At 43.5% G+C, this 22,532-nt stretch overlaps 1 protein-coding gene across 2 annotated transcripts in view; it reads left to right on the top strand.

The window, feature by feature from the left end:
- LOC143988546 (guanylate cyclase soluble subunit beta-2-like) overlaps positions 1-22,532 on the top strand; it is a 140,080-nt gene that overhangs the window by 47,920 nt on the left and 69,628 nt on the right. For both annotated transcript variants that reach the window (XM_077488209.1, XM_077488208.1), the window contains exons 7-10: positions 255-381; positions 5,793-5,896; positions 12,068-12,284; positions 14,189-14,509. In XM_077488209.1, coding sequence (XP_077344335.1) covers positions 255-381; positions 5,793-5,896; positions 12,068-12,284; positions 14,189-14,509 — 769 coding nt within the window. The remainder of the gene's footprint in view (positions 1-254; positions 382-5,792; positions 5,897-12,067; positions 12,285-14,188; positions 14,510-22,532) is intronic.

Here is a 22,532-nt window from a genome sequence, read left to right as displayed (position 1 = left end):
ATTAACCCCTTAGTTTTCAAAGTGAGTATGCCAAGCATGCTTTACTGCATATACAGATATATTTTACTGTTGTGGGTTTAGTATTAGTTTAATTTACACTTCTCAGCAAGGTGAGACCATGTACAGAGACCTAGAAGCATTCCACAGTACAGTAGTTTAGCAGTGACCTCTGTGCTGCATGAACAAAAACTGATATTAGAATAATCAGAAAGCATCCCTAGATAACTAATAATTTATTGATTCCAATTTTTCAGGTCAATCCACAAAACATTGAAAATGCATTTAACAAACTTAGAGACAGAGCGAACCAAGTGTCTGTATGTCCTGTTAAAAAGAAGAATCACTGGGGAACCATACGAGGAATTGTCCAGTTTGGAAGAGGTATTGCCTTAGTTTGTCTTGTACTACATTGCTATATGTATTGCTCTATATCAAGCCAGTATCTTTAGGACAAAACACAAATAATTTGAGTTTGAAAACTAGGATGGCTTGCATTAGCTTATTATTATTGTTTTGTGCCAGCCATTTCATGAATTGGTTTGCTAAAGCTTTATGAAAATGTTTCTTAAAAAGTGAAATGATTCTAGTGAAATAATACATTGTATTTATGTTCTTGTCACTCAAAAGGGAAAGCCCTTAGTGCCCGTTCACACAGGGATGACACGACTTGCAGCGCGACTCACAGACACGACCTGCACACGACTTCAGCAGCGACTTGCAAAACGACTTCTGTATAGAAGTCAATGCAAGTTGCCTGAAGTCGCCCCAAAAATAGTACAGGAACCTTTTTCTAAGTCGGAGCGACTTGAGTCGCTCCTATTAGAACGGTTCCATAGTACAGAACGGAGCGCGACTTGTCAGGCGGCTAAGTCGCGGTAGTGTGAACGGGCACTTACTGTGTATCTGTAGATACAGTATCTATTTTTTTTGTTATTGTATCTGTGTATAGCTTGGCTATTGGCTGACTTGGACCAACCATACTATACCTGTGTTCTCTCTGGAAGTAAATTCAGTATTAGGCCAGGTTCACATACGTGCAAGTGCGATTCCCAACATGGGGTTCACCGGTTCAGGTACAAATTAGGTCCGAATTTTTGCCTGAATTCACACCTGAACCAGACCCAAATACGCACAGGACCATTGAGAGCCGCCAGTAACACTCAAATGTCATGTAAATTATATGCGGGGAAGCTCGCATGCAATTCGCACATATGTTGAATCTGGCCTTAGAGTATTCTAATATTCTATTAGCTAGGGAAGTTTTTGATGCAAACTTTTTAACAAATAATAACCACACTGCATCTCAGCTCAAAAACAAAAAACATTATTTACTGTATTTATTGGCGTACTCACTTTTTCACCATGAAAATCGGGTGCAAATAGCGTGTGTTTGTTATCCACCAATACTTACATACAGTGAGAATCTACTGTTTACTTGGCGGCCTCTATAATAGGAAGTCCCGTCTCCTGGGCCGCCATTGGACCACTGTTCTGTCTATCATAGGAGATTCTCACTGTATTTAATCTGTAGGGACTCATCCTGCCCCCTCCCTGTCCCCTCTAGGCTGCAGATGGGCATCGATCAGGCTGCACTAATGGCAGTGGTGAAGTTGCTGCATTGATGGCAATGGTGAGGCTGCTGCATTGATGGCAATGGGGAGGCTGCTGCATTGATGGCAATGGTGTCAGGGCTGGGCTCAGCCATTCCTTCTCAGAGCTGGCCGCTAAGCTGTCAGCTAATTGCCAGCTCCTATCTCTTCACAGTTACTCAACTGTTTATAATATCTTGCTCGTCACTCCTACTTAAGCTGATCAGCCCAGAGGAGCTTTGCCTTCGCCTTAGTCAACATCACAGAGATGCTCTCCTGCATTCCTGTTAAAAGACTTGCTTGGCTGACATCCCTCCGGGCTCCAGATTCTGCTTGCTGTTTTACTATGCTCATCTCCGGCTCCCTGATGTTTGGCTTGTCTGACTATCCATTTTGGTTCCTGAACTCTGGCTATGTTTTGCCTATGTTTGTTCTTTTTACTTTTATTATTAAGCAAGTGTGATTTAACTGTACTTCTGTCTCGGTATGATTTCATGGTTTCTGACAGTAGGCGAAGGCCTTGAATTCAGAAGATGCAGTCAATCCACATATTGGTAATATTTTTTCCAGATTGGATGAACTGGATCACCGCATGGATCAGTTTGCCATGGCGTTACAAGTGCTCCTAAGTCGCACGACTTACCTGGAATCTCCCACTGTGGCCACCCCAGTACAACCTATGTTGCAGGCCAATCCTGCTGCTGCTCCAGTCTTTGTGTAGGCACCCGCCTTGAGTATTACCTATATAATAGGTATGTCTGATTCTGCTCTGCTTCCCCAGCGATTTGGAGGTGATCCAGTCCAATGCAGAGGTTTTCACAACCAGGTTGAGATATACTTTGAGATGCTGCCCCAGGCGTTCAAAGTAGGTTTTGTGATATCTTTGCTTTCTGAGAGAGCCTTGGCCTGGGCAAATCCTCTATGGGAGACGCAAAAACCTGTTGTCTTGAGCTACCCTGAGTTTGTGGCTTTGTTTAAAAGGATATTTGATGGTCCCGCAAGCTCCGCTTCTGTTGCCAAGTGCCTCATGTCCATCAAACAGAGTAAGAGAACTGTTGCCAACTACGCCATTGAATTCGGTACTCTGGCAGGAGAGGTTGAGTGGAACAATGAGGCCCTCATGGCTGCTTTTTCTCATGGTCTCTTGGTTAACATCAAGGATGAAATAGCAGCCCGAGATATACCACTGAGCTGGTGAAGTTGATCACGTTTGCCATCCTCATTGACTCCAGACTCAGAGAAAGACTCTCTTTTAAGGAGCGCTTGCAGAAGCCTCCTGTACGTTTGTCTCTGAGCTTTGCAGTCCCACCCATGCCTCCCTCACCTCCCATGACTCCTGGTACCGAGTTGATCAGTGAAGGTGAACCCATGCACTTGGGTTTCAGGCATCTCTCGGCGGATGAGAGAGCCTCTAGAATAAGGGAGAGATTGTGCCTTTATTGTGGCCAGATAGGTCACTTTTTGAAGTCTTGTCCTACCCGTCCAGGGAACGCCCGAACCTTGAGGTCCTGTCACAGACAGACCTAAGGTGGTGTTGTTTCATCCCCAGTTATCCAGAAGGATAAGCCCCTGGTTTCGGTCACCCTTTCTTGGGATAAGTCGTCTGTCGAGATACAGGCTCTAATCGACTCTGAGGCTTCCGGCCTGTTCATTGATGCTGCCTTTGCATCAAAGCACTTGATTCCACTGGAGCTGTGTGACACTCCACTTGCCATTGAGGCTCCTGACGGGAGACCACTACAGCCTGCCCATGTGATTCATGAAACAATTCCATTGTCCATGGCCATAGGGACTCTTCACCATGAGATAATCCAATTCCAAGTTATTTCCTCACCTAAGTTTTCACTGGTTATTGGTTATCCTTAGTTACAGAGGCACAACCCCTCTTTTGATTGGCTCCGTGCTGAGGTTCTCTCCTGGTCACCACAATGCAGTGAGACATCCTGCGACTTCCAGAAGGTAGGCAAGGTCCTGTGCACCTCTTTACTCTCCTCCCTGCCGGAGGAGTATCGCGATTTTAGTGATGTCTTTGACAAAGGTCAAGCCAGTAGTTTGCCTCCACACCGGCCGTTAACCTGGTGCCATAGTCCCTTGTGGTTTACCCTTTGTCGGTCTTGGAGGATAAGGCCATGGAGGAGTATGTTGCAGATGCATTTTCTCTATGGGTTTCATCTGCCATCCTTGTCTCCTGCTGGTGCTGGTTTCTTCTTTGTGAAGAAGAAGAATGGTGAACTGAGACCTTGTATTGATTATAGGGGTCTCAATTATTTCACAATTAAGAATGCCTATCCGATTCCGTTGATTATGGAGTTATTTGACCGCCTCAAGGGAGCAACTGTTTTCACAAAGCTTGATTTCAGAGGGCATACAATCTTGTGAGGAATAAGGAGGGCGATGAGTGGAAAACTGTGTTTAATACCAGAACAGGCCCTTATGAGTACCTCGTAATGCCTTTTGGCCTTTGTAATGCCCCGGCAGTTTTTCAGGAATTTATTAATGATGTCCTCTTAGATTTGTTGCAGTTATGTGTAATGGTTTATCTTCTATCCTCATTTTCCAAGTTCCTGCATTAGAGGAGCATCTCCGTGGTCTTTGTTCCACTTGGGCACAAATCCAGGAGGCTTTGCAACATGCTAATGATAGGTACAGACTCCATGCTGACCGCAGACACCTGCCTCTGCCAGCCTACCAGGTTGGGGGCAGGGTCTGGCTGTCATCTCACAACCTCCGACTTTGTATTCCCTCACTGAAGTTTGCACCTCAGTTTATTGAGCCTTTCCGAATTCTTTGCAGGATTACACATTAGACCTTCCTTTTAATATGCATATTTCTAATGTATTGCATGTCTCCTTATTAAAACTTTTGGTCTGCAGCCGCTTTACCACCTCGGTGCCATGTCCTTACCCTGTACAGGTTGAGAATCATGGGGAGTATGAACAATCCATTGTTGACTCCCGTAGGTTCCGTGGGAGCATACAGTACCTGGTGCATTGGAAGGGGCACGGTCCGCAGGAAAGCACTTGGGTCTCATCCTTGGACATATATGTCCCTGTCCTCCTCCGTGATTTCAATAGATGCTTTCCCCTCAAGCCTGATGGTCCTCCGAGGGGAAGGGGGTCATTTAGGAGAGTGTACTGTCAGGGCTTGGCTCAGCCCTTCCTTTTGAGAGTTGGCCACTCAGCTGTTTGCTAATTGCCAGCCCTATCCCTCTACAGTTACTCAGCTGTTGATGATATCCTGCTTGTCACTGCTGCCTACTTAAGCTGTTCAGCCCAGGGGAGCTCTGCCTTTGCCTTAGTCAACATCACAGAGATGCTCGCCTGCATTCTTGTTAAAAGACTTGCTTGGCTGACATCCCTTCTGGCTCCAGATCCTGCTTGCTCTTTTACTACGCTCATCTCCCGCTCCCTGATGTTTGCCTTGTCTGACTATCTGTTCCGGTTCCTGAACTCTGGCTATGTTTTGACTTACTTTTATTATTAAACAAGTGTGATTTAACTGTACTTCTGTCTTGGTCTGATTTAATGGTTTCTGACAAATGATGAGGCTGCTGCTTTGATGGCAATGACAGGGCTGCTGCATTGATGGCAATGGTGAGGCTGCATTGGTTTGGACTGATGAGGCTGCATTGATGGCACTTGTGAGGCTGCAGATGGACATTGATCAGGCTACATTGATGGCAATGGGGAGGCTGCAGATGGGCACTGACCCTTATTTTGCTTCAAAGTTCCTTATTTAAAATTTAAGTTTTTTTTCCTGAAACTTCCCTCTTAAAATGAATGTGCGTGTTATATGCCTGTGCGTGTTATATGCCGATAAATACGGTAATTCATTTATATATTTTTGTATTCAAAGAAAACTCCTCCATCCATCCATGTCTCCATGCTTTATTTTGCTAAGAAATTATTTAAAAAAACAATCCTAACATTTCTGGCTGTGACCATCTTTAGTAAGGGCAAATTATTAATGTAGCATTCACTTCCAGAAATCCATAGGCATGCAGGCAGGCAGGATGGTGTGCTTAATTGAAGAAACCCTCCTTTGCTCTTGAAGACTGCTGACATGAATGATATAATCTGCCTAGAGATGGAATCGAGGAAGTAACTAATGAAATGTAAAAAAAAAAGTTTAAAATAGTTATATGATAGTGAATGTTGATTGAGTGAAGATCCACTTTAAAAAAATTATCTATTTTTTATATAGGTAAAATGCTGAGAGGGTTTGTTCCAGTGTATCCAAAGAGTCTCTGGGTTGATATTAAAACATTTTGTAATGTACTTCCCTTTCATATAGTTTTTGATGAAGAGGTAAGTGACACTTTTCTTACAAAATTGTATATTTTGTAATTTTATGTGCAGGTAACTACATTTTATATGATTGTTTTAGTTAGAATCTCAGTTCCAATTTTATGTAGTATATAGGTATGTTTCTTATATTTCTTGATTCTGTGTCCTTTGTTAAACAGAATGTTCAGTGAATATTTTTTTCCTGTGCTACTGTGATTCCTTCATTATATAATAATGGTTACCCAGAGAGCTAAAATGCATTTATCATCTTAAAATCTGACAGACTATTCAAAACTAAAAAGAAAACAAAACCAAATATTGCACTATAGAGGTTAAAAAATAAATAAAACACACTGTCATATATCAGTGATATGATACATTATAAACAACTTGTGCCACACTTCACAATTATGATGACTTATATAATGCAATGTGTAAAACAATAATATACATAAATTTAGTCCTAAAATCACTTAGTTGTGCAATCAAATTATAGTGCATTAAAATCACGGTCCACAGTGTTATTATTATATTCCTCTTCAATTACTTCTTATATCAATCCACCGCTATTTGCCAATGATACTTCTAGTGAGATGGATAGGGATGGGCCAAATGGACCCCTTTTCGGTTCGGACCAGAATATTCAAACACCACAAAATTTGGACCTGACTAACAAACCCCATTAAAGTCAATGGGACCCAAACATCAAATATCAAAAGTGCCCATTTTGAAGGCTTAAATACAAGTAATTAGGCATACAACGGTTATAGGGGTGCGGGTCCTGCCCTGGGGGACATATATCAATAAAAAAAGTTTGTGAAAAACTTCATTTTTAAATGAGCAGTGATATTTTCATTTTTAAAGTGAACGCCTAAAAATGAAAAATGCCTTCCAATATAGTGCCTGGGGGTCCCCTTAGTCTAACTGTGTTAGTGGTAGAACTGTACCATGTCTATAATCTGCTGCAGCAATAATTACATTTATAAAGCCAAAATATATGACATTTTTCCTGCAAGCTGCCTTTATTGTGCTCAGCAACAGGTGGGGAGCCAGTGTGTATGATGAGGCCACAATTTAGTGCACTGGGAACAAGATTGGAATTTTTTTGGACACATTCTGGTGTCACTTTGACTTTGGATAATGGGTGTGTTAAAATTGATCTTTGGGTGTTGTGGCGCCTTCCCACTGTAACCCTATAGATATAATCTTGATGAAAGCAAGAATTTGCATTGCTGTAAAAAATTGCAATGATATGCACCTGTCAAACAGGTGCTGAAAATTTGGTCTTTGGGTGTTGGTGGCGCCTTTCCACCGTAACCCTATAGAGATAATCTTGATGAAAGCAAAAATTTGCCTTGCTGTAAAAAATTCCAATGATATGCACCTGTCAGACAGGTGCAGAAAAATTGGTCTTTGGGTGTTAATTGTACCCATCAAACCTATACCAAAAACATTCTTCCAGACGAAATGATTGAACACCCTCAAAGCTAGGCAGCCTCACAGTCCTGCAGAGATTCCACATCCCAAAAAGACTTAATCAGTGACATCGGCATTAGAGGCTTCATAGCTAGTAATCCAGGACTGATTCATTTTTATAAAAGTCAAACTGTCCACGGAGTCTGTGGACAGACGCGTTCTATGATCAGTAATGAAACCTCCTGCAGCACTGAATGCCTGTTCTGAAAGCACACTGGATGCAGGGCAGCCCAACAACTCAATAGCATACTGGCAAGTTCTGGCCAGTGGTCTATTCTCATAACCCAGTAAGTCAGTGGATCGTCAGCTGGAAAGCTCTCCATCTCTGTTTTGGCCCCGAGGTAATCGTCCACCATGTGATGCAGACACTGCCGATGGGATGTGGAAGATGACAGCCCTGGGTGGTAAAGACTAAAAAAAATCTGAAATGCCTCACTTAGGCGGATGCCTTCTCCAACGCTCCTTTCTTGACCAATGGAAGTTAGGAAAAACATTCAATAAAATCCTCTTTAATGTGTCCTCAAGAGATTTTATCCTCTGCACTCTCTGTGGGGAAGGGATGAGTTCAGAGACCTTCCCCTTATAACGTTGGTTAAGGAGGGTTGCTAACCAGTAATCATCCTTCTCCTTTATGCCACGTATTCTTGGGTCCTTTCGCAGGCTTTGAAGCATAAGGTTGCTCATGCACCTCAAATTTGCAGAGGCTTGAGAAGCAGACTCCTCGGAGTCACTCAGGATGACAGCATATGGAACTTCCTCCTTCTAGCCACGTACTACTCCCAAGGGTCCTGGGGTTAGAAAGCCATTGCTTACAGATTAACGCATGTCGTCCTCTTCTTCAAAGCCTATGAAAGTGCCAGAATCCTCCTCCCCTCTCTCCTCCTGTGTGTTCTGTGACATAGGAATGATGGTGTCTGCATAAAGTGGGCCTTGAGAGGAAAGGAAGTCCTCCTCTTCCTCCTGCTGCTCTGCCTCCAGTGCCTTGTCCATAATGCCACGCAGAGTCTGCTCCAGCAGGAACACAACAGGGATTGTGTTACTGATGCATGCACTGTCACTTCTCACCATCCTTGATGGCCCTCTGCTGCATGTATAGCTGTTGAGTTCCACCTGGTGGCCATGTCACAAATCAGGCGGTTTACCGGCAGGTGGAATTCCCGCTGAATTTCAGCCAACCGAGCACTGGCTTTGTATGCCTGCCTGAAATGGCACCAGACTCTTCTGGCCTGTTTTAGTTCATCTTGCAACCCTGGGTACGTACTTAGGAAACACTGCACCACCAAATTGAGGACATGTGCCAGGCATGGCACATGTGTCAACTTTCCCTATCTAAAGGCGGACAGGAGGTTTGAGCAGTTATCGGACACCACCATTCCTGGCTCCAGCTGGCGTGGTGTGAACCACCTCTGGGCCTGTCCTTGCAGAGCTGCAAGAATCTCTACTCCGGTGTGGTTCCTGTCCCCTAAACACACCATCTGAAGCACTGCATGGCACCTTTTAGCCTGACTCTGGGAAAAGCCCTTTGAACACCTAGGTGGTACCTGATGTTCTTAGGACAATTCTGCAGAGGAGGGCATAGAAGTGGTAGAGGAGGAGGAGGGGGTAGAGCTCACAGGTCTGGCATCATCACCACCAGCTGTATGGAGACATGGGGGTACAACAAGCTGCAGCACTGAGCCCTATCCTGCATCCTTTCGAGTTGCAAGTAGTGTTACCCAGTGTGCTGTAAACAAAATATATCGTCCCTGCCCATGCTTGCTGGACCACGTGTCAGCAGTAAGGTGGATTTTACGGCTGACTGCTTTGCCCAACAATGCCAGAACATTTACTTCCACGTGATGGTAAAGAGATGAAGCGGCCTTATGTGAAAAGTAGTATCAACTGGGAACCTGCCATTGTGGTACAGCACATTGTGTGAATTCATTGAAGAGGGCAGAATCCACCTGGCTGAAAGAGAGAGAGCCAACAGCTTTGACAAGCTTGCATTCAGGCACTGGGCATGTGGGTGGCAGGGACTGTATTTTTTTTTCCGCTGCAGAAGATGGGGCAGAGAAATTTGCTGGCTACAGTCTACAGCTGGTGGTGTGTTGCTGATGGATGAGCTCATGATACCATCATTTCTGTCAATGGAGGCTGCTGAAAGGTAATGAGTATGGCAGGAGCAGACTGAAATTGGTAAGGAGGAGGAGGGACAGATTTGGTTGGACGTTAAATGTCTTGTTAGGCATGTGGTACTCAAATGGTTGGTGTTTTTGCCACGTTTGATGTGCCTGAGACACAGTTTGCAGATAGCAACAGAGTGATCTGCTGCAGATGTGCTGAAAAAGGCCCAGACAGCTGAGCTACAGAAGCCTCAACAGGAAAGACCTTACAATGAAGAATTAGAGGGTAACTGAAGTTTTGTTAGTGGGCAAGACTTCAGAGAAGTTTCCTAAACTTCTTGCAATGTAATTAACTAGTCACAAAGGAATGTTTTTTTTTTCCACATTCATAGCGGCATTACACTGTAAATTGTGAGCCATTGGGTCGTTTTGTATGGCCAAAGGCATGGTCCAGCTCCAAATCAGGAAGCATGGCAGTGTTTTAAAAATGTCTAGCTTTTCAGCTTGTGTGAATTGGAATGTAAATTAGTTGTACCAGACAGAAAAAGCAATTAGTGGTGGTAAACCTAAACACTAACTGAAATTGTAAAACCATTTTGACACTGATAAAGACCATACATGTAAAGGTGACTGATTCAGGAATCATTCCTTGCATCAGCATGACAGTAAGGCACTACTATTTTGAGAACAAATTGTCAATAGTGGCAGTCTTCATAACTCTATCATGACAGGTGGGGGGGGGCGAACAAGCGGTCGGACGACTCGTTTGTTTGGCTATCTGCCGACCGATCGAACATCAAAAGGTCGGCCTGAACTTGTGCTCGGACCAAACCATTCACCCATCCCTAGACATTGATACCCTCCACAAGATGTGCTCTCACCTGGGACATATGACCGTACAATTAAGTATGACCACTAAACACTTTTAGTAAAACATTCCCAGATCAATGAATTTAACAGATGCTTCTTAGTACCTCCGTGTATATGTTTTACTCCTCTCAATACCTCCACTCAGCTACAGATAGAGAAAGCAAAACCACCAAACAAAGTTCTTTATCGTTTAAAAACAATTTATTACATCTAAAAAATTCCAGACTTGCACTCACTTTTCGGAGGTGGACTTATACAGCATATGCCGTGTATGCAGCAGCAGTAACAGCAATAACAATCAGCTTTGTGAAGAGTACAATTACCACACTGTCACATGCACGTCTTCATGATGTCATTCAGCTCTCCCCTACGCATTACATCACAGAATCGCATGGCTTTATCAGGGGTATTTATAATTGGACTATAGATGGTTGTAACCAGAAGTCTGTTCTAAATATAAATAACTGTGTTGGAAGTTCTAACGGAAACCCATTTTTTGCACTTTCATATCATGAATATGTTTAACTGAAAGCAGAATTATAGGCAAAACATTATTCATTTTAAGGGAGGGTTATAATTCCTGTGAGTTTTTTTTTGTCATCTGTGTCCCATTTTTGAGATTATTATTATTATAATTATTCAGGATTTATATAGCGCCAGCAAATTACGCAGTGCTTTACAATATAAAAGGAGACAATACAGTTACAATACAATAAAATAGAAGAGGATTAAGAGGGCCCTGCTCAAAAGAGCTTACAATCTAATAGATTTACTTTCACTTCCTGTCCCATAGCCAAACAGGAAGTGAGAAGAAATCTCTGGAAATTAAGGGAATTCCTTGAGGCCCCCAGGTCACCAGGACTAGTGTCCCCATTGGAAGATTTCCCATTTATTGCTTTTCTGGGGACAGCCCAAAATGTGGGATTTTCTTTTCACTTTTAATAGTTATAAAACAGGACACATCAAGAGGTAAAATCTCCTGAATAGTGGCACAGACAGCAATAAAAAATGAATAGATATTCTAATCGATCTCTACTCTGTCCAAAGCTAAAAATGTTTTGCCTTTAGATATACTGTATTTATCGGCATATAACATGTGCCGGCGTATAACATGCACCCCAATTTAAGAGGGAAGTTTCACGAAAAAATGTTTTTTTTAAATAAACCACTTTGAACCAAAATAATGGTCAGTGAGCATCAATGCAGACTGTTTGGTGCCCATCTGCAGCCTCAATGCAGCCATCATCTGTTTACTCAGCTCTCAGTCGGCAGTCGCATACACAGTTCCGCCACTGCCATCGGCATTGGACCAGCTCCTGTGATAGACAGAACACTGGTCCAATGCTGGTGGCGGAGGTGGGACTGTGTGTGTGACGTGCGAGCCGAGTGAGAGCCAAGTTATAGCTGAGCGGAGAGCGGAGTGGAGAGGAGATGAGAGCTCAGTGATTTCCGGCGGCACTCATCCCCCCTTCCCCTCCGCGGTACGCTGTTGGCTTATAACACACCCACGATTTCTCCCTATTTTCAGAGGAAAAGAATGCGTGTTATATGCTGATAAATACTGCACTTTTTTGCACTTTTTTATAGTGTTTTGGAACTGGTATATGGTCACTCCACCTGACAGAGGTGTTAATCTTCAGGATATTTTAGCCTGTCTTAGTAAGCTACAGGCCCGAACTTAAGGTTGAAAGATATTTCATGCATCCTAGTCACTTTATTAACACTGAATTGTTTTCTTTTTTAGCTGAGAGTGAAGCAGGCTGGGGTGAGCATACAGAGGATTGTTCCTGGTCTACAGACTATGGACATTCGGGTGAATGACTATTTCAGTACAGTACACCCCGAGGTCACGCTGACCATTGTTAATGTTAGAAAGTTCATTAACAGTCAATTCGTGTTCAGAACAAAGAGAGAGATGATGCCAGAGTCGTGGAGACAGCGTCCAATGCTGGAATTGAGAGGTATTTGTTTTCTTATAAGCACAATATATAGCTAATAATAAATGGATGCCAGCAGACATATACACACAAAAATGACCAAGATGCAGTCTAAAAAGTGACCTTACAAAGGTTTAATTCTACTACTGCTACAATATCTGAATTATTCTTAATGGGGTATGAAAATGTTGGATCTTAAATTCCACACTTTTCTCTGCATTCATCTATGATGTAAAGATAACATTGACAGGTTTAAATATAAGCATAAATGCATGGTTTATCCATATCTTGCTGATGCTTCGGTGTTTATTCCTCAGGCTGCAGGTAGAAAGGTGACACCATTGTATTTCTAAACTGTAACAGAGAAAGTACTGTCACCCCTCCCTGACTGTGGTCTTAATGAATCACAGGGGGCCAGATTTAGGTTTAATGTAGTAAGCGCAGATTATTTTGATTGTTCTTTGCATTTCTTTGTTTTCTGATATGGAAACCTTTTCATCAGGACCTCAAATGGGATCCTACTGTCATTTTTTGTGGGCCTCCAGATCATCACCAGTTGTATTCACTTGATAGGGTAAAACCTGAAAAAATATTTTGGAGCTAGAAAACAATTACAAACTTTTAGTTAGGGTCCTTGCACATGGTACATTGAACCTTGGGGTGTCTGTGTCAAAAAAACTTAGTATCATCTTGTAATCACAGTTGCCATAATTTACAAGAATGAGAATTGGGTTGATAGGATAAGAACTCTAAATTTCACGAACTCTAACTTCAGTAAGCTGTGACCCTTACTGCAGGACACTCAATAGAACCAAATAATTGCAACAAAGAGCACACAAGGCAAGTGGGAGTGTTTTAAATATGAATTAAACAATTGCATTAATCCTAAGCCTATGTGGTAAATTTTAGTTTATAAAAAATAAATGAGAAAAAACTGACCTTTAAAAGGGACACCCTTGGCATTTTATATTTACAAGGAATTCAACAAATGTAAGGGAGCAATCAGGGCAGCTAAAATAGAATACGCCATACACATTGCTATAGCAAGTACAAAAAATTCCTAAATTTGTTTTTAAAAATGTCAATAGTAAAATTGTTCTAAAATAACAGATGATGAAGCTGGTCTCAAATGACAGGGAAAAGGCAGATGTGTAGATAAAATTAAAATAAAAAAATCTACGCAAGGGACATAACGTACAGTCGGTAGGAGGTATCCCTTGTGCTGATTCCTCCTCTGTTAGTATAAATCCTCCATCCATGCCCCCCACTGATAAAATATTTTGGTGTCGTGGGGGTTAACACAACTAAGGGGCTGTCACAGGCTTTCAGCAAGTGTGCCAGACTTTGCCTGCCCATTCCGCCCAGCTGCTCCATTCATAGAAGCCATACTACAGCTTCTGTGAATGATACAAGATCAGTGAATAGAGGATTGGCAGATGATTGCTAGACTCCCCTCCAAATAAACCCTGGTTAAGAATCTAGTTCACTCAAACAAAAAAGATATAAATAAGACTATACTTGAAAAAGACGCATGCCATAGTCCATATCCAATTTAAATATACAATTTTTTTTATTGTATTACAAAAAACAAAAACAAAAAAGAACACAAAACAATAATAAAAAGCTTGGCCAAGGGTTAAAGGAAACATGATCTTAAACCTTCAGGCTTATATATTTCAATAGAGATAGAGCAAACTGCACTTCTGTATTCCACAGGAGTAGTATAGCCAAAAAAGGTTTGGCTATACTTCTCTGTTAATAGTAAAGGTTTTTTGTTTTACTAACTGTATATAACATTTATATTTTTTTATGTATGGAAATGATTCATGAAAATAGCTTGATATCAAATTTGAGATTTTATAACCCCTCTAAACTGTTTTTATCTCCTAATATTTGCTGAAAATAACATAAGTTACTTTTATCTGCAGGTCAGATGATATGGATGGAGTCTCTGGAATGCATGTTGTATTTATGCTCTCCTCTATTACGTAACTTGCATGAACTGGAAGAGAGACAGATGCACATCTCAGACATAGCACCACATGATGTCACACGGGACCTCATTTTGCTAAATCAGCAAAGGCTGGCTGAGATGGAGTTATCGAACCAGCTTGAGAGGAAAAAGGAAGAGCTGAGGATATTGTCCAAACACTTAGAGGAAGAAAAGAAGAAGACTGAAGCTCTTCTCTATGCCATGCTTCCAAAACACGTGGCCAACCAGCTAAAGGAGGGGAAGAGAGTGGAGGCTGGTAGGTATACCTGCTATTGTAAAATTAAGGACCTATAAATAATGTTGTTATAAATAATATTCTGATTTTATATATCTTTAATAATCAACATGCAATACTGGGCTTCATTCACAGTATGAGATATTTAGGTGTTAGGACACATTTTTCCTAAATATTGCATGCAAAGCTGAAACTGTCAATTCACCGTTTGTGCAGTATACCTGAAAATGCTCAGTAAATACTTAATGAACAGGTATTGGAACCCATACACAGAAGAAAATAAATAATTAAATTCATGCAGAAATTAAGTAGTGGTCCAGGCATGCAGTATTTGTAAAATCTGTACCGGTTGTTAAGGAGTAAATATCATGGTTGTTAAGGAGCAGGTGGCGACCATGTCCTTAATAACCGGTCATTAGCTGTCAGCAATAAAAAAAAAATCTGTGAGAAAAACAGCGTGGGGGTCCCCCACCCCAATGCATACCAGGCCCTTCTGGTCTGGTATGGAATTTAAGGGGAACCCCATGCCAAATAAAAAAAAAAAATGCGGTATTCTTCCCAAAATCCGTACCAGACCCTTATCCAAGCATGTAGCCGAGCAGGTCAGGAAGGGCCTGGTATGTATTAGGGGAGGGGATCCCACAACGTTTTCTTCTCAATTTTTTTTGCTGCCAATTCTTTTTTTAGATTCAGCTGTCAGCAAGGATCCCAGAGACAGCGCGGACCATTCTCATTGCGCTGCGCGACTCGCGCATGCGCAGTAGGCAACCCGAAAGTGAAGTCGCAACGCTTCACTTCCTGATTCCCTCACCGAGAATGGCGGCGGTCGGCTGCCAACATCACAGGAAAGGTAAGTGTGCATTTATTAAATGTCAGTAGCTGTTGTATTTATAGCTGCTGGCTTTTAATAATTTTTTTTCGGCTGGACTCCCTCTTTAACAACGATTATTTATTAATGTTAATAAATACGCTGGCTAGTGCTTTCACTGCTAAAATACTGCAAGACTTCATAAAATAACTCATGGAGTATATTCATAGCATTCTTTTGTGAATGCCAAAAAACATTTTGAAAAATGCTAATGGTGTGTACACACAACTGGACTTATTGACATCAAAGTTCTGACGGAACAAATCCGTTGGACAATTCGATTGTGTGTGGGCTTCATTGGACCTTTTCTGTCGAAAAATCTGACGGACTTTACAAATAGAACATGTTTCAAATTTTTCCGCCGGACTCTGCCGGAATCAGTTCCCATCGAGAAAACCGCTCATCTGTATGCTGGTCCGACGGACCACCAATGACGCTAAGGCAGCTATTGGCTACTGGCTATTGAACTTCCTTTTTCTAGTTCCATAGTATGTCATCACGTTAAACAATTGGACTTGGGTGGGATTGTGTGTAGGCAAGTCAGTTTCAGCGGAACTCCGAAGTCCGTCAGAGTTCATTCCGATGGAAAGTCCGGTCAGGTGTACACAGCATTAGCGGTATTTTACTGCATTTTTTAAGTGGAACAATACCGGTTTGTGAATGTAGCCCACAATCACATTTAAAGTGGATCTATCAGCAAAGTAGAAACCCCCCCACGGGATGGGAGGAGCCGCTGACACGTAGCAGCCGCCGGAGCGGCGTGCGTCCTCTTCCCTCGTCGTCCCCGCCTCCCGCCTTCCGTGTCGACCGCACCGCCCGCCTGCCATCAGCTGTTCGCCTGTACGAGACAGAGCGGACGCCCCAGGTGAAGACAGCACAGAGAGAGCGAGCAGAGCGAGCGTTCCCTTGTGAAGCAGGGACACAGCGGTAGGACGGCAGCAATGTGCGGAGCCCTGTGCCCCCCCCCCCCCTCTCCACTGAGCCGACCTGACCCCACGGACATCTTTACCCCCCCTCACGCGCAGGTAAGGTCTCGGATCAGATAACAGTGACAGAGCAGAGGAGCAGCGGAGCGGTGAGGTGAGCAAGTAATCTGGATGAAAGAAGGGGGAATGGACAGTTGATCTCTTATATATCGCTACACACTAAAACTGACTGAAAGTACCGATGAAAATGGCTTCTTTTTTTTTTAAAGTGATAAGGCGAATAGTTATAACCCTCCTAATGAATGCTATCAGTGTGACGCTCACTACCAGACCACTGGACTGCTATTAATCTTGTCTGATCAGTTGGATATAAACCCTGTAGGACGAGAAGTTGTGTGAGGTGGATGGATATATGAAGGGCAGACAAACAGCCATGCAGTGTGGAGTTTTCTCTCTCTTTTGCATACATTTCTCATACAGAGGCATAAAGTAGTGAGGACGGTTAGCGCTCGCTTGCGACTATCTTCCCCCTTGCCTACTCGACAGTGGACCGGCAGGCAGACACAGGTGGTAAATGCTGGTATTGACGCGGGAACTGAACTACGCCATATACCTGTGACAAAAAGGGAAGCCCACTGCCCATCTGCTGTCGCCTGTTGGCAGACTGGCATAAGGGGGAAGAACTACATCATTGTGCGCCCCCCACTTCGTGAAAGAAGGAACGGGGAAGGGGAAGAAAGGAAAAAAAAAAAAAAAAACTCCCACGCAAAATAATTCTCTTCAGCACCTCTCCCTAATTGATAGAAGTGCCCCGCTCCTAGAAAGTGATGTAAGCAACCGGTACCCCACAAAGAGTTACAGGAAAAGGAAAAGGACCTTGGCCCTGAAAAAGGCCTTGAGCCTCTGGAGCTGACCCACTACAAAAGGAGTATGCGGGGGAAAATGAATAAAAGGGGAGGGGCGGGACCTACTAGTCCTGGGGGGATACAACGATATCTGGTGGGGGAAACAAGTACGACGGAAAACAGCCAGGAAACCCCCAGCCAGAAGACACTAAGAAAATCAGGCGCGGGTATCAGTAAAACTATGGAGATGGGAGAGGGGCGGGGAGCGGAAAAACCTAAGGACTTATGCTCAACTCGCACTAGGATGGGGGGGGTTAGCTCCCGAGAAGAAGATAAGGTCAAAAGAAGGGAAGAACTGGGGAGAAAAGGAGAGGCCCCTCCCCAACCCGAAACTCAACCTGAAACTCAATTTGACATAGAAGGAGACCCAGTGCTGGCGGAGCCACAAGCGACCTTGGGCATGTTGAAAGAGATATTTACAGAGGCATTGACTAAAGTAGAAACTTCACTTAAATCCGATATAGCTGGGATAAGGGCGGACATTGGTCTAGTACTAGGCAGGGTCGAGGAAATGGAGGAAAGAATGAATGGGTATGAACAGAAACTGAGGGACCTAAGCGAACAAGTGAAATCAGCCCAAAAAATAAATAGGACAATCCTATATAAAATCGAGGATCAGGAAAACCGCGGAAGAAGGAAAAACTTAAGGATAAAAGGTTTGGAAGAAAAATTTAAAAATGAAGAACTTCCTAAAGTGATGCGGGACCTGTTTAATCCTATCCTAGGAAGAGCGGAGGATGAAATACTAAAAATAGATAGAGTGCACCGAGTCTTGGGTTATCGGCCCCAAGCTACAGGAAAACCAAGAGATGTAATAATCAGATTTCATTTCTATGAGGAAAAGGCGCTAGTACTGGGGAATATCCGAAGGAAGGACAAGATTATGTTCCAGGAATCGGAGATACAGATATTCTCAGATCTGGCGGGGGAAACATTGAGGAGAAGAAGGCTCCTTAAACCCCTGACAGATCTGATGAGGTCATTAAACGTTCCCTACCAATGGGGATTTCCAGCATGTCTTAGGGGAAGGAGAGACGGCCGCACTGCAGTATTAAGGTTCCCAGAGGACTTAACGGACTTTTGTAATAGGCTAGAAATCCCTCCACCACCAATTCCAGGATGGGAGGAGGGGGGGGGGAACAACGGAAATAGTGGGGCTATGCAGTGGTCCAGGGTCGGGGATAGGGGGGGGAGAGACGGGGTATAATCACCATCATTGGGGAGGGGGGGGTGGGGGCGGGAGGTGGGGGGGAGGGCGCGGGTGCTTCGATAGGCTGTGATTGAGGCGGCCCTCCCAAAGAAAGCTAGGCGGGCAAAAAGGTGACCTACGGGTCACCGGGACACCTATGCGAGGAACAAAAATGGAATTTGTTCACTCCTCTGAAGGGAGGAGGGGGGGAGGGGGATGGGGGAGGGTTAGGGAGGGAGGGGGTTGGGTAGCGGGTGGGAGGAAGGGGGGGTGGGATGGGGGGCAATCTCTCTCTCAAATAGGGGACATGTACTCTCTCTCGCGCTCTCTCGTCTCCCCCTCCTCTCGCTCCCCGCGTCGACCCCCGGCGGGGGGGGGGCCTTTGCCCCCCCCCCCCCCCCGGAGGGGGGCGGGGGGCGGGGGGTGGGGGGAGGGGAGGAGGATGAGAGAGATATGACAAGGTTGAATTTGATAACATACAATGTGAGGGGTATAAGCACTCCCCAAAAAAAGTTTAGAGTAAACAAGGAGCTAGAATTATATGGGGCGAATGTGATCTGTCTGCAGGAAACGCATATGTCACACGAGACCAGAGGGGGACTGACATCTTGGAAGTTCCCTACATGGTTCTATGGCGACTCTACTACATGCTACGCGAGGGGGGTAGCAATAGGATTCGAGAGGAGTGTCAGGTTTGAAGTTGAGAAACAAATGGCCGATCCGGAAGGGAGATTTTTGTTCATAAGGGGAAGAATCTTGGATGGAGTATACACTTTTGCGAACATATATGCCCCAAATAGGGACCCAGATAAATTCCTAAGGAAGGTCCTGGATTTATTGGCAGAGTTCAGAAAAGGTAAATTGATAGTGGCGGGGGATCTGAATATGTGCCTCGACCCTCGGGTGGACTCTTCTGCGGGGTCCCCCCGATGGTCGGGGCTTAGATATAAAAAGATAAAGGCTACGCTTTTAGAATTTCAGCTGGTCGACGCTTGGAGGATTAAACATCCAAATAGCAGAGACTATACCTTCTACTCATCGGTGCATGGGACATTTACACGAATCGACTATGTACTGATTGAACATCAAATGCTCCCAGCACTCAAAGATATAGTAATATCTATCTGACCATGCCCCAGTTATGGTACAGCTGGAGCTAGCAACAGACCAGGCCAAAAGAGAGACATGGAGATTAAATGAAGCGCTAATTCAGGACCTAGAGACTAGAAGTAGGATTGAAACAGAGCTGGAAGAGTTCTTTATAAGAAATGACTCCCCAGAGGTTACGAGGGGTACGATATGGGAGACCCACAAAGCATTTATAAGAGGAATTTTAATAAGCATCGGGACAGGGAAAAAGAGGGAAACAGGGAAAAGGTTACAAGAGTTAAATAAGGAGATTTGGGAATTGGAGCAACGAACAAGACCAAAGGGGATCCCAGAGAGAGTAGAACTAAAAGATAAGAAGCTAGAATTAGAAGGACTCATGGAGAAGGAAAGGGTGCGAGTCAATCACTGGGCAGAGAGTATAAGATACCAGGAGGGGAATAAATCTGGGAAATGGTTAGCAAGAGTAGTGCGGGAGAGAAGAAATGTCTCCTTCATATCAAAAATAAAAAATGAAAAGGGGGAAATGAAGCATTCCACTCCCGAAATTGCAGCGGTCTTCCATGGTTATTATAGCCAGCTATATAAGGTAGGACAGGGAAAGGAGAAAAGCAGGAATAAAAAAGATACTATCGAGTACCTAACAGGAATAGAGTTCCCTACAGTTCCAGAGGATGAGTTAGAGAGGTTAGACGCCCCGGTAACGGTAGACGAGGTGGTGCGGGCAATAAGGGGGATGGCAATCGGGAAGAGTCCAGGCCCGGATGGGTTTCCAATCCTTTATTATAAAAAGTTTGAAAAAATATTGGCGCCCAAACTATGCGAGTATATGAACGCAGTCGCAGAAGGGGAAGAACTTAGGGAAGAAGCACTGATGGCTTACATAACTTTGATATTAAAGGAGGGGAAGGACCCAACAACCCCGGGGAGTTATAGACCGATCTCTCTTCTGAATACGGATGTGAAGATATTTTCAAAAGTAATAGCAGAAAGGCTAAAACCATTACTACCCCAATGGGTCCATAGCGATCAAACGGGGTTTGTCATGGGAAGGGAGGGTAGAGATAACTGCCTTAAAACCCTCATGTTGATCCACAGAGTGGAAAGCAGCGGATCCCCAGTCGCCCTGTTATCAGTGGACGCTGAAAAAGCATTTGACAGGGTCGACTGGGGCTTCATGTTCGAGACCTTAGGGCATCTGGGATTAAAAGAAAAAACATTGCGATGGATAAAAGCATTTTACTCCCACCCGACGGCAAAAATAAAAATTAACGGTAACCTTTCCCCAGTAGTAAAGCTATATAATGGAACCAGACAGGGGTGTCCTTTGTCCCCAATGCTGTTTGTTCTGGCCTTGGAACCCTTGTTGGTCTCGATTAGGAAAAATGAAGATATAAGGGGAGTGAGAATTGGTAGAGAAGAGTATAAGGTGTCTGCGTATGCAGATGACATATTATTTTATGCCTCAGAACTCAGGGTGACTCTCCCAAATATAATTAAGGAGATCCATAGATATGGGAGGTTGACAAATTTTAAGATCAACATATCAAAAACCGAAATTCTGAACATAACAGTACCTAAAAAAGAACAAGAGGAACTCCAGAGCTCTTTCCCCTTCATTTGGTGTAGGGAGGAGCTGAGTTATCTGGGGGTAAGAATTACGCCCACACTGTCATCTGTATACGCGGCCAATTATACATATATATTAAATAAGGTTAAAGAATGTTTTAAAAGTATGAGATATAAACCCTTGTCATTAATAGGGAGAGTAAATGCGTTAAAAATGTTCATTTTGCCAAAATTGACATATATGTTCCAAATGATCCCAATAAAAGTTCCGCAGGAGTTCTTCACGAAACTTAAAACTCTAACTTTAAAATACATATGGGGACGTAGGAATCCCAGGATCTCTTATGCGACTCTGGAAAGGGGGAAAGTAGGAGGAGGATTAGCAGCCCCAAACTTTAGAAGATACTATCAGGCAGCAGTAATCTCACGAGTGGTGGATTGGGTGTATGATAAAGGGGATAAAGGGTGGGTAAATATAGAGAAAATACAAAGTGGAGTTAATCTAGGAAAGAGGATCTGGATACCAAGGGATTTTCGCGATTTGGGGAGGAGCACTAATCCACTAACTACTAATTTGTTTAAAACATGGGATAAAGTGGGCGAATCAAATCACTGGCAGTACAACTCACCTTTAATTTCTTTATTAGACACAAGTTTTTTTAAACCAGGGAAGGAGGAATTTGTTTACTTCACTAGATGGGCAAAAAAAGATGATATTTTACTGAAAGATGTGATGAACGGGGACAGATTTTGCACTTTAGGAGAAATAAGACAAAGATGGGGAAGTAGGAATTTAGATAGCTGGAGATATGCACAAATTAAACACTTTGTTCAGACTTTGCCTAAGCCACTCCGAGGGACAGGAGATCTCAGACCAATGGAGAGAATGCTCTCGGACTCGAGCTGCAAGAAAAAAAGTATGTCCAAAATCTATAAAATCTTACAGGAGGAAGAGGACCCAGGGGAACCACTATACCTGAAAAAATGGGAAGAAGAGTTGGGCACCGTGGGGGATAAGGAACGTAGAAAGAAGATCTTAAGAATAGCAGGTACAATATCTAGGGACAATATGTCATTAGAAATGTCATTTAAATTAATGGCAAGATGGTATGTTGTCCCACAAAGAGCCCATAAGAGGAGAGCAGGTATATCAGCACTATGTTGGCGGGGCTGCGATAAGGTGGGAACCTTTGCACACATATGGTGGGAGCGGAGGCGTAACTAGAACCTTCAGGGCCCCAGTGCAAGGAACCATGAAGGGCCCCTCTGACCTTTGGACCTGAGCCCTTTCCAAGGAATCTGTGGTCCCTTTTCTCCCATCACAGGACCCTTGATTATGGTCCTGCAGCAGGATCCCTTCCTGACGTCTTGGGTAGGGTTCCCACCTTTTCTTCAAGTCAAACCCAAAGACCTTAGCAGCGCACAGCAAATTCCTTTTTGTAGTATACACTATACATATATTTTGTGATTAAATAACAAT

Source organism: Lithobates pipiens, unplaced genomic scaffold (genome assembly GCF_037356315.1).
Source record: "Lithobates pipiens isolate NorthernLeopardFrog02 unplaced genomic scaffold, aLitPip1_a1.2 Scaffold_18, whole genome shotgun sequence".
Classification (NCBI taxonomy): Eukaryota; Metazoa; Chordata; class Amphibia; order Anura; family Ranidae; genus Lithobates; species Lithobates pipiens.
This window is presented reverse-complemented; position numbering and strand designations above follow the sequence as displayed.